At 49.1% G+C, this 16,434-nt stretch overlaps 3 protein-coding genes across 5 annotated transcripts in view; 2 read left to right on the top strand and 1 right to left on the bottom strand.

Annotated features, from left to right (window-relative positions):
• Recql5 (RecQ protein-like 5) overlaps positions 1-16,434 on the bottom strand; it is a 35,194-nt gene that overhangs the window by 10,467 nt on the left and 8,293 nt on the right. For all 3 annotated transcript variants that reach the window (XM_013037970.1, XM_013037968.1, XM_013037969.1), the window contains exons 6-7: positions 16,165-16,327; positions 14,946-15,025 (exon numbers count right to left, since the gene is read on the bottom strand). In XM_013037970.1, the coding sequence (XP_012893424.1) occupies positions 14,946-15,025; positions 16,165-16,327 (243 nt within the window). The remainder of the gene's footprint in view (positions 1-14,945; positions 15,026-16,164; positions 16,328-16,434) is intronic.
• Smim5 (small integral membrane protein 5) lies at positions 1,285-3,063 on the top strand. The gene is made up of 2 exons (XM_013037972.1): positions 1,285-1,486; positions 1,938-3,063. The coding sequence occupies exons 1-2, from the start codon at positions 1,363-1,365 to the stop codon at positions 2,048-2,050; spliced, it is 237 nt and encodes a 78-aa protein (XP_012893426.1). The 5' UTR covers positions 1,285-1,362; the 3' UTR covers positions 2,051-3,063.
• On the top strand, positions 9,299-10,292 carry Smim6 (small integral membrane protein 6). Its single transcript, XM_013036204.1, has 2 exons — positions 9,299-9,457; positions 10,107-10,292. Exon 2 carries the CDS (start codon positions 10,113-10,115, stop codon positions 10,290-10,292), a length of 180 nt encoding a protein of 59 aa, XP_012891658.1. The 5' UTR covers positions 9,299-9,457; positions 10,107-10,112.

Here is a 16,434-nt window from a genome sequence, read left to right as displayed (position 1 = left end):
TAGTGCCTGACATGTGTGGGGCTCTGGATTCAATCCCAGCACAGCAAAAAGCAAAGGAAAAACCCATAGGAAATTTGGAAAGTACACATCGGCTGCCATCCAGTTCCTAACGAAATCAGAGGAAAGGGGCAGTCAGGTCCTAGGAGACCAAGTGGGACTCACGGGAGGTGGACAGAGTCCAGCCTTCTGTAATGGGGCAGGGGGGGGTGCCACAGGAGGGCAGCAAGCTACATGCAGGCAGAGGGGACCTGCAAGGTGTTTCTAAGCCTGTTGTGCCAGGTAGCAGTGCAGGACTTGCAGAACCACAGCAGAGGACACAGCCTTGCTGGTGCAGATCAGGGACAAGCTGGCAATCACTAAAACGGAAGTTCTGGCACAAGCCCCTGGCCACTGACCTCACCCACCACCCCTAGGATTAAAATAAGAGCCTTGGTGATCTGGTTCAGGCTGGGCTGGCACAGGCCATTCCTAGTCACACCAAAGAGGCACTGGCTGCCTTGTGCCCACAGAAGTGGGAAGAGAAAGAACCTTTAATGCCCACTAGGGACTACCACAGACTAGCCTAGAGCTTTGCCTCAGGACCTCCCGGCCTCTCTGAAGAGAACCTCTCTTAGTCAGTCTAGAGGATCAGGTCCAAGCTAAGAAGGGAGGGCTGGCTGATCCCTTCCGGACAGAGAAGACTCCTGGGGAAAAATTGGGAGCACAGGTGCTCTCCCTTCTCACCGAACAACAAATGGGTAAAGCTGGGCTCACTGGTGAGGGCCGTGCCCTGGGGGACTCAGCTTCCCGTCTCTAGACTAGTGCCCCATGAACCTGCTCTCAGAGCCTGATCCTCCTGTCCCCAGCATGTGGTGGGTGGCAAATGCACCAGGCTAGACTCTCAAGGCCTCTCTCCACCCTGGGGACATCCAGGGGAGACACTCATGTCCCGAATGACCCAGCTGTTGGCAGGGGAGCTGACCAAACCTGGGAGTGGTGTCCAAAGAGAAAAACAACGTAATGGCGAACCCACACCAACTCATGGTCAGAAACTCAGTCATCCTGACCTTGGCTGGCAGCCCCTCAGAGGAGTCTCTATGTCCCTGCTTCCTTCTTGCTTGGCAGCACTGGCAAGGGCTGAGGGCTGCTGCCACTGAGCGCAGCCCCCAGGGTTATTCCCTACCTCCTGCCTCTCTCATGAGCCACCAGTGGTGCATGTGGTGAGACCAGACAAACCCGTTCAGCCAGGCTGTGGTGGAAGAGAGGGTGGCTCCCTGGTGCTGCCTCACAGACTGTGGCCAGCCCCAGGAGAACTCTAGGCACTCTGTCTGTCTCTGCCTTATCACAGACGACCGGAGCCCCAGCAGGAGCACACACAGCACGATGGCCACGGACTTTGTGCAGGAAATGCGCTCTGTGGGTGAAAGGCTGCTGCAGAAGCTGCGAGAGCTGCCCCAGGCCGAGCCAGTGGAGCTCGTGGCCTTTTCCATCATCGTCCTTTTCACAGGCAAGTGGGGCATTCAGATTTCCCCTCCAGGTCCCATGGTTCTTCCTGGTATCTGCTTGCTGGCTGGAGGCTGAGGGGTGGTGGGGTTCTCCAGATAAGGAGGAAAAGTAGCTGTCCCTGGGGGAAGCCAGGGGCGTTCCCCATATCCTCTGACACTTCTCAAGCGATGGGCGATACTGGACGGTGCTGGGAACTAGACCCAGCAACTCTACCAAGTGTCAACTGCGAGACGAAGGGAGCCAGGTGTGGCAGCAGAGGAGACAACAGGGAGACCGCCAGGACGTGGGGCCAGCACAGGGGCAGTCAATATCCCTGTGAGAGTCTGAGGTCTTTCTGACCACTCACACAGACCCGGGGAAAGGCCATCACGCATCTCCAGACAGGCTCTTTGCAGGGAGGATGGGCATCCTTTCCCTCCTCAGCTTCTGACACCTGTTCTTCCCTCCTGCAGCCACTGTCCTGCTGCTGCTGCTCATAGCCTGCAGCTGCTGCTGCGTTCGCTGCTGCTGCCGCCGAGAGCCAAGAGGCAGGAAGGTCCAGGTGCAGCCCATGACCCCCCCATGAGGGAAGGTGGTGAGATGGCTGAAGAGAAGCGGCACAAGCCTGCCAAGAGCCAAGTCATGAGCTGTGGACCTGCCCTGTGGCTCTCACCCTTGCAGACAAGGACCACCAGATGCCAAGACACTTGGAGTCTAAGCAAGGAAACAAGGCCGGACGCAGGCACAGAACTGCAAAGCCCATTTGCCAGTGGACACTGGGTTTGGAAAAGGAGTTGACTATTTCAATGATTCAGTAAAGTGAGTCCTCTGCCAACCTGAACTTCTTAACAAAACAAGGACGCGAGGCTCCCCATGTTTTGACAAAGAATAGCCATACCTTCAAGGAGTTGGCCCTTGGGGCTCTGCTAATTCAGGCTGAAGAGGAGCAAGCCAACCAGAGGGACTTTGTGCAATAGCTACTGGATTCCAAGTTCCCACCAGAGGTGGGAGATGTCAGTATTCTAGCCCAACATTTGCCTGCTTGTTTCCCAGTAAAAAGCTTTTGGTTACGTGTTTTTGAGGTTGGCTGGGCTCTGTGCATCAGGGGGTGGTGCCCAGAATTCAAGGGGCATGTCTAGTCACTGTTCTTTCCAGGCCACTGCTCTTCCTGTACCCATTAAAGCTGGAAAATCACATAGGGATGAAGGCCACACAGGCAGTTAATGCCATGGAACCAGTGGAGGGGAGCATTACCACTCCCGACCTGCATTTAGACACCATTGGGCATCACTGTTGCCTGCTCCAGGGAAGCCCTTAGGATGAGGAACACCACTTAGCATTTTCACTGTTCATGAACTTCTCTATACCCTGCATAATCAGGCTCAGGCTACTGTATCCTCTCAGATTTCTGCAGTCAGAGAAATCAGGCCCCCTAGTACTGTCCTATAAACTGCATCCTGATGCACTGGCCTGTCTATGCTCAGGCTCTCATCTGTCACCAGCTGTGTGACTCAACGTCCCCAAGTGAAGCCTCCTCCCCAGTGAGATGGGCTAATCCTGGCATTTACTTCCTGGGGCAAGCTAAATGATCTATGAATTGTGGGGAGGGGAAGGTGGCTCAGTGGTACAGTGCTTGCTTTGCAAGCATGAGGCCCGGGGTTCGATTCCTCAGAACCACATAAGCAGAAAAAGCCAGAAGTGGTGCTGTGGCTCAAGAGGTAAAGCACTAGCCTTGAGCTGAAGAGCTGAGGGATAGCGCCCAGGCCCAGAGTTCAGGCCTCATGACTGACCAAAAAAACAAAAAATAAAAACAAAACTATGAATTGTCATTACTTGTCCTTTTAAATAAGGGATCAACGGGCTGGGAAGGTGGCTCAGTGGTAAAGCGCTTGCCTTGTATGCATGAGGCCCTGGGTTCGATTCCTCAGCACCACATAAGCAGAAAAAGCCAGAAGTGGCACTGTAGCTCAAGTGGTACAGTGCTAGCCTTGAGCTTAAGAGTGGAGGGGCAGTGCCCAGGCCCAGAGTTCAGGCCCCACGACCAACCAGAAAAAAAAAAAAAAAAAAGGAACAGTCTTGGGCTGGGTGAGTGGCTCAAGAAGTAAAGCACTTGCTTAGCATGTGTGACGTCTTGTGTTCAATCCTAAAACCAAAAATCAAAAATGAGTCCTGTGAAGATACAACCTTTCCTGCCTCCCTGCCTTCAGTTTACCTTGTTTTTAGCCACAATGAGAGGAAAGGAGGGCAATGGAGACATGGGGCTGAAATGGAGCTTCCCAGAGTGCTTTCTATTTGCTCTCCGGAGCCATAAAGGGCTGTGATTGCTCACATCACCTGTCACCTAGATCTACTCTCAGCACACACTCTGCCTGCCTGGGAACAGCCCTGCTTACCCAGAAAATAGACTAGAGAGAAGATCCAGTCCCTGCTATCTCTAGCTGGCAGTCCAGGCCACATAAACAGGGACAGATAAGCAGGAATTCTCACTGGCTGGTTCCACTTCCTGGTGTTCAAGGACTTGCCTGACATGTTTGGGCTGAAGAACCAGAGAGGAAGTGTTTCCAAATAAAAGAAACCCAAGAATCCTCCAGCTTTCAGCTCCAAAAGAATGAAATGCAGATTAATAATGATGATATGATGATAAAATCCACTCAGGTCTTATACTTGTCCAGGCATTGTCTTAAGCTTTTTTTTGGGGGGGGGGGGGGCAGGGGGCAGGGGTTGGTCATGGGGCTTGCACTCAAGGTCTGGGTGCTGTCCCTGAGAGATTTTGCTCAAGGCTAGCACTCTACTTTTTTTTTTTTGTCAGTTGTGGGCTGAACTCTGGGTCTGGCGTTCTCCCTCAGGTCTTCAGCTTAAGGCTAACATTCTACCACGTGAGCCACAGCACCACTTCCAGCTTTTTCTGCTTATGTGGTGTTGAGAAATTGAACCCAGGGCCTCATGCAAGCACTCTACCACTGAGTCGCCTTTCCAGCCCATTCTCCTACTTTTTTTTTTTTTTGGTCGGTCATAGGGCTTGAACTCTGGGCTTAAGCACTGTCCCTCAGCTCTTCAGCTCAAGGCAAGCTACAGTTTCTTTTGTTTGGAATCATTTCCTCTCTGGTTCTTGAGCTACAGTGCCACTTCCGGCTTTCTAGTGGTTTATTGGAGATAAGAGTCTCACGGTCTTTCCTGCCTGGGCTGGCTTTGAACGGCGATCCTCAGATCTCGGCCTGAGTAGCTAGGATTACAGGTGGGAGCCACCAGTGCCCGGCTCACTCTCCTACTTTGATCCATAGCTCCACTTATGGTTTTCTGGTTAATTGGGGATAAGAGTTTCATGGACTTTCTTGCCTGGGCTGGCTTTGAACCATGATCCTCAGATCTCAACCTTCTATGTAGCTATGATTATAGGCCTGAACCACCAGTGCTGGCCTTATTTTTTGTTGTTGTTGGTTTTTGTTTTTGGTCAGTTGTGGGGCTTGAACTCTGGGCCTGGGCGCTGTCCCTCAGCTCTTCAGCTCAATGCAAGCACTCTACCACTTGAGCCACAGCGCCACTTCTGGTTTTCTGTGGTTTATTGGAGTTAAGAGTCTCACAGATTTTCCTGCCTGGGCTAGCTTTGAACCATGATCCTCAGATCTCAGCCTCCTGAGTAGCCAGGATTACAGGCGTGAGTCACCAGCGCCCAGGTTTTTTTTTTTTTGTGACAAGGTCTCATTATGTAGCAAGACCAGGCTAGCCCAAACTGGAGATCCTCCTGCCTCAGCCTGTAAGTACTGGGATTTCATGCATGTGCATCAGGCCTGGCTTGTCTTAAATACTTTGATGCAGATAAATTCACTTAATCGTTGCAATACTTCCATGCCATCAATACTATCCCATTTACAGATGAGGAAATTTAGCCTTAGTGACACACTAGGTGATTTGTCCAAGTTTGAACAGATGAAAAGTGAGGAGCCAGCCTCTGGGTCTAGCCTGTCTGGCTCCAGAACAGTTCACCACACCCAGGCTCAATGCCTGTGGGGCGTAAGGCAGATATGATTCTGATTCCATTATCCTCCATCAACCAGCCCTACACCCAAACATCCACACCTAAATCCTGTCTTAAGATTGCCTCTACATGAGTAGGTGAGATCCCAACAGGTAAGTGCAGGTGTGAGGCCAGTTCTGTGGTATCAGGTGAAAAGCCCAGTGACAGTGAGGGAAACAATGCATTTCTCACTCTTAACACTACCAGCTGGAGGATCCCAGAAGCCCTAGGTTCATAAAAAGTAGTACAGCCGCTGGCTGGACTTCCTGTTTCATCAGCTCCAAGAATGACTGAGGCTGAGACTTTGCTACAAGATTCTGATTGCTAGCCCAAGGACAGGCAGGCAGACAGTTTTGGACACAGGCTGGTTGGCAGGTTCATTGGTATCTTCTTGTTCTCTGCAAGGAAACATGCAATAGCTAGGCCCAAATAAAAAGCCACCCAATTCAAATGAACAAAGTTGCTCTAGCTCAACAGTAGCCTGGCACTCTTCCAGGATACACAGCTCTACTCTGGGGAGGAGCCACATGTTCTTCCATTGTGGGAAAATAAACAGAACGCTGCTATAAGCCTGTTGCCTGAAGATGGGTGATGGCCACAAAGGAAGACGCAGTAGGCTGCTGCAAGCCTGGAGAAAGATCGAGTGTTACTGCCCCACAGCACCCAGACCACACCACCTTAGTGCACAGCGCTCTCACCAGCCTCCCCACCCCCCTACTCTCTGAATGTGGCTTGTGCACCACCAGTTGTCTGCTCCCAGTTCCTCAAAAGGGTTATGCTCACACTACTCTGCAAATCTGTATGCTTATCGTCTGCATAGTAACCTTATTACAAGCCATAATAAAGCTATTGAGGCAAGAATCTTGTTAGCAAAACTTGGGCAGCGCATAGAAAGGTTTTCTCCTAATCTATTAGCTTAAAAATTAACATGTTAAAGCAATCTACAATAAAAATCTTCAAATGGTCAGGTGCCAGTAGCTCATGCCTGAATCCTAGCTACTCAGGAGGCTGAGACCTGAGGATTGTGGTTGGAAGCCAATCCAGAGAGAAAAGTCCATGAGACTCTTATCTCCAATTAACCGCAAAGAGCCTGAAGTAGAGACTTGGTTCAAATGGTAGAGTGCTAACCTTAAGCATAAAAGCTTTGGACAGTGCCCAGGACTAGCACGAAAACAAAGTAAAAATCTCAAAAACAAACCCGGAGAACAAATTGTTCCTAAAAACAGTTTTCTCCATTTCAACTCTCATGTAGCCTTCACATCTCCCCTTACACATCCATTTACACATCCTCCACTTACACATCTATTTACACACCCTCCACTTACACATCCTCTGAGGAGAGGAACTCTTTCCACACACACAACAAGCTACACCACTTGGGCCTATATTCTCCTCCTGGCTCCAGCATGCCATTCTCTGAAAGCAGAATTACCCACTTGGGGACAACAGCTAGTTGAAAAATCCAGTAAAAGCAACTTTCCTGTGTGTGACATACATTCTTTATACACCTTATTTGAAGGACAAACATACATATCCCGTTCCCTTTCGGGATGAGGCCAGCTGTGACTTTGCTCTAACTGTGGGCTGCTGAACAGCATTCCTGCTGTATTTATATTGGTGTTTTCATTAGAGCAGAACGAGGGGCTGGGAAGGTGGCTCAGTGGTAGCATGCTTGCCTTGCATGGGTTCTATTCCTCAGTACCACATATGCAGAAAAAGCCGGAAGTGGTGCTGTGGCTCAAGTGGTAGAGTGAAGAGCTGAGGAACGGCGCCCGGGCCCACAGTTCAAGCCCCACAACCGGACCAAAAAAAAAAAAACTGCAAAAGAATCAAGAGTATGAGGTGCCACTGGATTTTAATAAGATGTGCATAACGCTTAGTTGTCACATCTCATTTCTTTCGACAGGAATATTGTGTGATTACAAAGCTATTCCAAAGTAGTTCTAGTGGTATTTACAGAAAAAAGTTCTTTTTTTTTTTTTGGTCCGGTCGTGGGGCTTGAACTCTGGGCCTGGGCACTGTCCCTCAGCAATTCAGCTCAAGGCTAGCGCTCTACCACTTGAGCCACAGCGCCACTTCTGGCTTTTTTCTTGTTTATGTGGTGCTGAGGAATCAAACCCAGGGCCTCAGGTATGCAAGGCAAGCGCTCTACCACTGAGCCACATTCCCAGCCCCCCCTTTTTTTTTTGGGTCCGGTTGTGAGCACTGAACTTTGGGCCTGGGCGCTGTCCCTCAGCTCTTCAGCTCAAGGCGAGCGCTCCACCACTTGAGCCACAGCGCCACTTTGGGCTTTTTTTTTTTTTTGCTTATGTGGTGCTGAGGAATCGAACCCAGGGCCTCATGCATTGCAAGGCAAGCGCTCTACCACTGAGCCACCTTCCCAGCCCCAGAAAAAAGTTCTGTTTGCCCACTCACTCTGAAGTACAGCATAGCACCTCAGAGCTTAGGCTCTGGGCACCTGGCTCTACACTCCAACCCAGTTATTACTTCTTAGCTGAATGACCTTGGATAAGAATATTTCACCTCTGAGTCTGTCCCTGTCTAGAAAATTGGACTTGTTTCACTTGTTTATTAGATGTTACATTCAATTATGTAATTATAACAAACAAGCATGACCACCACAAACTGGTTTGAGAACACAAGTGACTCTTGATCAGCCTCTGACTGAACTGATGGAACAGAAGTGCCAGGGTGTGCCAGAGGCCAGCACGCTACTCGCTGTGCACATTCAGCATGCCAAGGAAGTTAGTCAGCAAGTTTTACACAGGAAAAGGAAAGCATCAGCCTAGCCAGGCCTCAGCTCAGCCCAGAGTTTAGAATGCTCCACTGAAGTAGTCATCACCTGTCAGCTACCCCTGGCAACAGACACCTGGAGAAAGTCACCTGGCACAGCATCCTGACATCCCAGAGACTGTCAAAGCTCCCGTGTGGAAACAAGCAGAACTGGGCTAGAAGCCAAGGCCTACCTCTCTTGTCTCATGACTGGACACAGTACCTGGCAGTTCCTGGCAATAGAAGACCCACACAGCCTAGTTTTGTTTGTTTGTTTGGGGGGGGGGGTTGTCGATTGTGGGGCTTGAATTCAGGGCCTGGATGCTGTCCCTTTTGCTCAAGGCTAGCACTCTACCACTTTGAGCCACAGTGCCACTTCCAGTTTTTGAGTGATGGATAAGAATCTCATGGAGACTTTTCTGCCCAGGCTAGTTTCAAACCATGCTCCTCAGATCCCCGCCTCTTGAGTAGCTAGGATTACAGGCATGAACTAATAGTACCTGGCTATAGACTAGCTTTTAAAGAAGTCAAAGGTGGGCACCAGGTTTCAAGAGCAGGGTACCTGCTTTATTCCCTTACTAGCTTCCCTGTCACACCAAGGGGTAGGAACCAACCACACACAGTCACTGACGCTGTGCAGTACCAGGGAGACAGTAGGCTCCAAAGGTGATAAACACTACCGCCCAGAACTTGGTTCCAGGAGGTACCAGACGTAGCTGCGGTTAATCATTCACCCACACCACAGGAAGTGATGCCAGGTGGCAGTCTTGGCCCCAGGGCTTCCTGCGTGCTAGACAGGTCCTCTCAGTCAACAGGTCAGTAGCCTGAGAGCCAAAGCCAATGTGTGCCCAGGTGAGGTGGATGGTTGTGGAGGTGCTCAAAGATGCCTTCACCCATGCCCTGAGCACCTCCACGACGACATCACAAAGGGACAGAACACAGCAGAGGAGAATATGAAAGGCAGAAAGGGAGCAGTGGTTGCCAGGCAACTGGCCTTGGCCCACCTCTGTTTGCTTTGTTGGCAGCAATGATAAGTCTGGGCTGCTTGGCAATGTCAAAGGCTTTGCCTCTCAACAGTCACTTCTGTGAGTAGACTACAGTTCTGGTCACCTGGCAGGCTCTTCAGCTTAGGCTCATTGACGTGTAGGACCTGGAGGATAACCTTGATTTGCTCTCAAGGCACGGAACCATTAGCAGCAAAAACAGGTAACAGCTCCTTTCTTCTTCCTCTGTTAATCCTTTACCTGGCTCAGGTATTTTGCCGTTACTGGCTCCATTTCCAGAAGACAGATGGACCTTCTGTTTGCAAGGCATTACCAAGGACTCAGCTTCTCCTCAGCAAAATCACACTTTTTTTTTTTTGAGACAGTCTCTATGTACCTCAGGCTGGCCTGGAACTGAACTCTAGCAATCCTTTAGCCTCAACTTTCCAAGTAGATGGAACTGTAGGCACACACTGCTGTATGTGACTGGGTTCCTATGCTCAGTTCTTAAATGCTCCCCACTGGGACAGAAAAAACAGAGAAGACCTGAAATGGTACTTTTAGATTGTAGCTGAGCAGGTCTCAGGGATGGGAAAGTCATCTCACTGTCCACAAGGGTGACTTGAGGAAATGAGTAGATTCCAAAAGCAGCAACAGACGACAGTGGGGCCCTCAGAAGAAACTCCATTTATTGCTTGCGGGGAACTTTGAGCTCAAAATTGACCAGCCCCTTAGTATCCACTGGCCACAGAGATGGCTAGCTGTTCACTCTGTCTGCCACAAAGCTTGAGGTTGGTGGCATGAAGAACAGCACCAGGAACAGGGCCTTGAGGGGCTCCCTGCACTCAGAGCCTCTGTCCCTTTTTTTCCAGGTTAAGATGCGCCAAATAATATTCTACAAGGACTTGTGGAAGGAAGAATTCTGGGAGAACCCCTGGGAAGTAGGGGGCCTTGTAGTCATCGGCTTGTTTGTTGGCACATTCCTGTTCTTCATCTTGTTTGCTGTTCTGTTTGGTTTTTTCTCTCCGTCGGAGAGGAAAGCATATGAAGAGGAGTGACCTGACTTCCTGGGGGCCAGAAGGCAGTGGGTTACAGGTGACTTGACTTGTTCACCTCATACAGATGGTGGCCCCTCTGGTCCCTGACTCAGGGCCTAAATCCCTGTTGTGATCTTACCTTGCCAGGAGAGTCTAGTCATATATACTGGATCTGGCTTAAGGGATGGCCAGATAGCTAGAGAGGGAGACTGGTCTAATACTGGTTCTGCATCTCCTATCCCTGCTGCCACCACAACTCTGGGAAGCATATGAAGAGGGCCTCTTCTGTGCTTTGGGTAAAGACAGTGATGACTACGAAGCAACTAACAGCAACTTCATAAATCCTCAACAGAAGAGGACAAAAAAAAAAATCACTGAAGTAAAAAAAAAATCCTTTTCTAATCTGCTAACTTGTGAGCCCTCCTTTTCTTTTTTGGTTGGTCGTGGAGCTTCTACTCTGGGCCTGGGCACTGTCCCTGAGCTCTTCAGCTCAAGGTAAGTGCTCTACCACTTGAGCCACAGTGCCACTTCCAGTTTTATGGGGGTTAACTGGAGATAAGAATCTCACGGACTTTCTTGCCTGGGCTGGCTTTGAACTACGATCTTCAGAGCTCAGTCTCCTGAGTAGCTAGAGCTTATTTTCTATCTAGATGTGGTAGCCAGCTAACTTTCCCAGCCAACCTCACAGAGGTCTGCAAGTCTCAGTGGGGTGTGGTACACACTCCTGTTCTCAAGATGACCTTCAGTTCCAGAACATGCCATGTTCTCTCCTGTATGGGGCTCCACTCATGTTGCTCCCATTTGAATCAGATGCTCTCTGTCGTGAATGCTTTCTTATCCTTCAGCTCTCAGTGTGTAAATCTGCCTTCCTCAAGTAAACCTTCATGACCCGCATGCTTGGGTTTGAGCCACCTACTACATACTCTCCAAAATACCATGCACTTTTTCTTCAAAGCCATTGATGAAGTGTGCCTGTCTTTTCCTTAGGACCAAGGCCCCCATTGTATCCCCAGGGCCAGTGGACATGGCGGAGTTGGTATCAATATCTGCTGGCTAAATTAGTGAATGAATAAGCAAAGGAGCACAGAGATGGTGAACAGGAGCATGCTAGGCTATTGGGCTCCCCAACTCAGAGCCCCACAAGACAATTCAGCCTAAGCCTAAATGCAAAGCTCTTCTCGTATCTCAAGTGTCCAGGCTTCCAGGCCAGAGGCTGCTTCAAGTCTAGTAGCTGTTCCTAAAATACTAACAGCTAAAACTCCTCTGCCAAGCATAATGTTTTTTCATATCTGAGGTGTGGAGATAAAAGACAAGTGTAGAGATGAGACCTGCTGGCTGCCGACCTTGCTCTTATTTCTGAGCTTGAGTATTTTTCTGTTGGTCTGGTCCTAGACCTTCCCTCTTCCCCTTCCCAGAATCGTACCCTAACACTTCAGCTCCCTATTACAATTTCATTTTATTTTCTGTGCCAGTACTGAGCTTGAACTCAAGGCCTAGGTGCTCCCTTAGCTTTTTTTTGGGTACGGTTGTGGGGCCTGAACTCTGGACCTGGGCGCTGTCCCTCAGCTCTTCAGCTCAAGGCTAGCCCTCTACCACTTGAGCCACTGCACCACTTCCGGCTTTTTTCTTTTTGCTTGTGTGGTGCTGAGGAATCGAACCCAGGGCCTCAGGCATGCAAGACAAGTGCTCTACCACTGAGCCACCTTCCCAGCCCTCCCTTAGCTTTTTCTGCTCAAGGCTGGCACTCTACTATTTGAACCATAGCTCCATGGCTTTATACTGGTTAATTAGAAATAAATCTCATGTATTTGGCTGCCCAGGCTGACGCTGAACCATGATTCTCATATCTCAGCCTACCAAGAAATTAGGATTACAGGCATGACCTCCAGTACCAACACAACTTCATTACATGAAATACCTCATCTCAGCCGAGTCCACCCCACAGCTCTGTCCTTCTGCAAGGTACCTGCCCTAAGGGAAATGACCTCAAACCAGAACTATGCTTTAAAAAAGGAACAAATTATTTGACAATCAAGAAAAGGTGTTTGGGCTGGGAAGATGGCTCAGTGGTAGAGTGCTTGCCTTGCATGCCTGAGGCCCTGGGTTCGATTCCTTAGCACCACATAAGCAAAAAGAAAAAAAAGCTGGAGGTGGCGCTGTGGCTCAAGTGGTAGAGCGCTAGCCTTGAGCTGAAGAGCTGAGGGACAGTGCCCAGACCCAGAGTTCAGGCCGCACTACCAGACCCCCCTCCCAAAAAAAAAAGAAAAGGTGTTTTTCCCCCTTCGTCCTTCACACCATTTATACCATTAAAAAAAAAACAACCCAATAAAACAATAAAAATAGTCCTTTTCACTCAAAGAGAAGGGGCCAATACAGACATGCCACCAGGTCTACTGAGCCCAGGGCCTGGGAATCCTGGGATGTGTTAGTAACCAACAAGGAGGGACAGGCTACACATGTGCAGGGTAAGCTTTCCCTTGGACTCCTTGGTCCCACAGATACCTGGACCGCACAACCCCAACCAGCCTACAAGTCTCAAAGAAATATGGTCAGAGGCCCCATGGAGGACATGTCCCCCTTTCCTGGAGGTTCTAACCTCCAAAGCCTGACAGGAATGAGCAAGGTTTTTCCCCAGCAGAGGGCACTCTTGACAATTAGCAAGCACACTAGGTCCTTTCATTCCTCACCAGAAGTGAGAGCTCTCTGTTCACAGAGCCCAAAACCAAATTTAGCAATTCTCTCTACCGGAGCCTAAAAAGGGTTCTGCTGGCAATGGGCATAGGAAGGGTAAGCCTGGCACCTCAGCCCACCACATTTTTCTGGGAGTGGTCCTGCCACAGAGGCCAAATTAGAGATGGCCGTTTTTAGAAATAACTCATTCCAGAAGCCACTAACTCATCAGTGGGTTGGAGGGAGATGGAAATGCAAACAGAGAGCTCAAGTAAGTATGTCCCTGGCTTTCACAGGAGAGCCCAAATGTTTGCTAGATACCAGTACTATGTACTTGGTACCCTGCTTCAAGAATACAGTCATGGGGGCTGGGAAAGTGGCTCAGTGGTAGAGCGCTTGCCTTGCATGCATGAGGCCCTGGGTTGGATACCTCAGCACCACATAAGCAGAAAAAGCCGGAAGTGGTGCTGTGGCTCAAGTGGTAGAGCACTCGCCTTCAGCTGAAGAGCTGAGGGACAGCGCTCAGGCCCAGAGTTCAGGCCCCATGACTGACAAAAAAAAAAATACAGTCATGGAGAGGTGGAGATGCAGCTTAGTGATGGAGCACTAGCCTAGCATACAAGAGGTCCTGGGTTCAATCTCCAGAACCACAGAACCAGACCAAAACGAAAAAGACGGGGGGGGGGGGACAAAGAAGAGACTTAATTAAAGATGATACATGCATGAAATGAGAGGCCCAAGTTTTTAGAGGCTTCTGTCTCTCATGAGCTTTTGTGAACATGACCTCTCCAAGCTTGGTTTATTCATCTCTCAGTCTGAGGCCACCACTTCTGTTCATATCCTCTCAGGATTACTCCATGAGATCTGATGCATGACCATTTTAGACCAAAGCATACAGAATCCCCCAGGGTTTTCCTCACATAGAGGCGTCACCCCCCCCCCCACTACATGTGCACAGACACACACCTGTCCCAAGCAGCTGTTGGCTTTTTCCATGGCCGTCATCCCATTGCCAGAGATGCAGACAACTAGATAAGTGGATACCATGTGGGCAGGCTGCCATTCCATTAGAAAGGCTGTTCTCTTTGAAGCATGTTAAACCCCAGCCCCACCCCAGAGGTAAGTGGGTCACATGCTCTGTTTGAGACCTAGACAAGAATCAGTTCTACTCAAATAAAGCCACAAGTCCCAGCTCAGTAGCATGTGATGATCACAATGCCAGTGGCTCAGAGCTGGCCACATAACTCAGGACTGAGTTGCTTGGAATAGAGTAGAGTAGGAAAATGGATGACCACCCAAGATGTGAACAAACCCTCACATTGCCAGTTTCCAGGTTTTTTGTTTTGTTTTTAGCAGTTTTGCTAGGTCAGCACTCTATCAATTCAACCATATACCCCAGTCCTTTTGCTTTTTCTTTTTGTCAGTTGAGGGGCTTGAACTCAGAACCTAGGCACTGTCCCTGAGCTTTTTCACTCAAGGCTAACACTTTAACACTTTGAGCCACAGCTCCACTTCTGTTATTTTGGTGGCTAATTGGAGATAAGAGTCTTAAGGACTTTTTCCTACCAGGGCTGGCTTTGAACTTCAATCCTCAGATCTCAGTCTCCTGAATAACTAGGATTATAGGCATAAGTCCCTGGTGCCTAACTGCTTTGTCCCACCTGGCCTGGGCCACAATCCTTCTACTTAATGCTTCCCACACATTTAGGGTTACAGCTGTGTATTATCACATACAGCTCTTTTGGTTGAGATGTGGTCTTGCTTTGTGGGCTGGCCTTAAACCTGGTCCAACTTCTGCCTTCCCAGTAGCTACGATTATAGCTGTGATCCATCATGCCCAACCTCACTGTGAAGAGTTTCTGAGGTCTCCAGAAGGAAGTGACTTCCATGTTACTCAATATAATGGCCCAAGAGCTATCTTACCTTACTTAATTAGCTGGTAGAGTAAATAGGTGCTAGAGAAGGAAATGATACTTTGTTTCACATGCAAAGTAAGTCACTCACCCTAATTCCTCACAGAAGGTCACCAAGGCATCAAAGGCCAAGAGGGTGGCTTTATCAGATGCTTTGTTCCCTCTCTTTTCCTGGAGAGAGAAAACAGCCACTTAGTCTTACAGTCACTATTTTGTCACCTCCAAAAGTAATGAGACAGGAAAATGTTAAAGGATATTGATAAGGCCATTTACTAGTGGTGTCTCTACACCTAACTATGCATCAGAATCTCCAGATTACTGAATCATACTTCCTGGGACTGGAGCTTTTCAGAGTTCATACTTGCTAATATATATACAAGAGTGCACATGCTTCAACATTAACAGTTAGAGTGACTGGCTTATACATCCCTAGCCTTTTCTATATGTCTGTTTACCAAAATTTCCTTTTAATTGCTTTTTGTAGCTGGGCACCGGTGGCTCACACCTTTAATCCTAGCTACTCAGGAGGCTGAAATCTGAGGATCATGGTTCAAAGCCAGCCTGGGCAGGAAATTCTATGAAACTTTTTTTTTTTTGGGGGGGTTCGGTCATGGGGCCTGAACTCTGGGCCTGGGCGCTGTCCCTCAGCTCTTCAGCTCAAGGCTAGCGCTCTACCACTTGAGCCACAGCGCCACTTCTGGCTTTTTTCTTTTTTGCTTATGTGGTGCTGAGGAATCGAACCTAGGGCCTCAGGCATACAAGGCAAGCACTCTACCACTGAACCACCTTCCCAGCCTTCCATGAAACTCTTATTTCCAGCCGGGCGCTGGTGGCTCACGCCTGTAATCCTAGCTACTCAGGAGGCTGAGATCTGAGGATCGTGGTTCAAAGCCAGCCCGGGCAGGAGAGACCATGAGACTCCTATTTCCAATAAACCACCGGGAAACCGGAAGTAGCACTGTAGCTCAAGTGGTAGAGCGCTCACCTTGAGCTGAAGAGCTGAGGGACAGTGCCCAAAGCCCAGAGTTCAAGCCCCACTACCGACCAAAAAAAAAAACTCTTATTTCCAATTAATCACACAAAAAGCTGGAAGTGGCACTGTGGATCGAGTAATAAGAGTGCTAGCCTTGGGCAAAAAAGGAGCCCAGGGAAGGCACCCAGAGTTCAAGCACCAGCAAAAAAGAAAAAGAAGAAAAAAGAAAAGAAAGAGAGAGAAAGAAAGAGAAAGGAGGAGAGAGAGAGAGAGAGAGAAAGAAAGAAAGAAAGAAAAAAAGAAAGAAAGAAAGAGAAAAGAAAGAGTGAACCTTTACCTGAAGCTTTGCTATTTCTTTCCGGATCAAGAAGCTAACTTGGTCCCGGTCATTCCTAGAGTAATAGAGACGGCACCAAGAAGGCTTCCCATCCCTGCCAGCTCGGCCAGATTCCTGGTAGTACCCAGCCATTGATTTGGCAATATTCCAGTGGGCAACGAACCTATGGATCCAAAAGGATAAGCAGCATGAGGTGTGGTGGTAGAGCTGAGTGCCCCAGGGAGCATGCTGAGTAGATAGAGCAGGACTTCCTTCACAGCAGCCAGGTGC

The sequence above is a fragment of the Dipodomys ordii genome, unplaced genomic scaffold (genome assembly GCF_000151885.1).
Source record: "Dipodomys ordii isolate 6190 unplaced genomic scaffold, Dord_2.0 Scaffold7, whole genome shotgun sequence".
Classification (NCBI taxonomy): domain Eukaryota; kingdom Metazoa; phylum Chordata; class Mammalia; order Rodentia; family Heteromyidae; genus Dipodomys; species Dipodomys ordii.
This window is presented reverse-complemented; position numbering and strand designations above follow the sequence as displayed.

Coding starts and splice junctions, on each gene's coding strand:
- Smim5 (XM_013037972.1), top strand. CDS start 1,363: ATGGCCACGGACTTTGTGCAGGAAATGCGCTCTGTGGGTGAAAGGCTG. Junction 1,487..1,937: donor CATCATCGTCCTTTTCACAG/GCAAGTGGGGCA, acceptor TCCCTCCTGCAG/CCACTGTCCTGCTGCTGCTG.
- Smim6 (XM_013036204.1), top strand. CDS start 10,113: ATGCGCCAAATAATATTCTACAAGGACTTGTGGAAGGAAGAATTCTGG.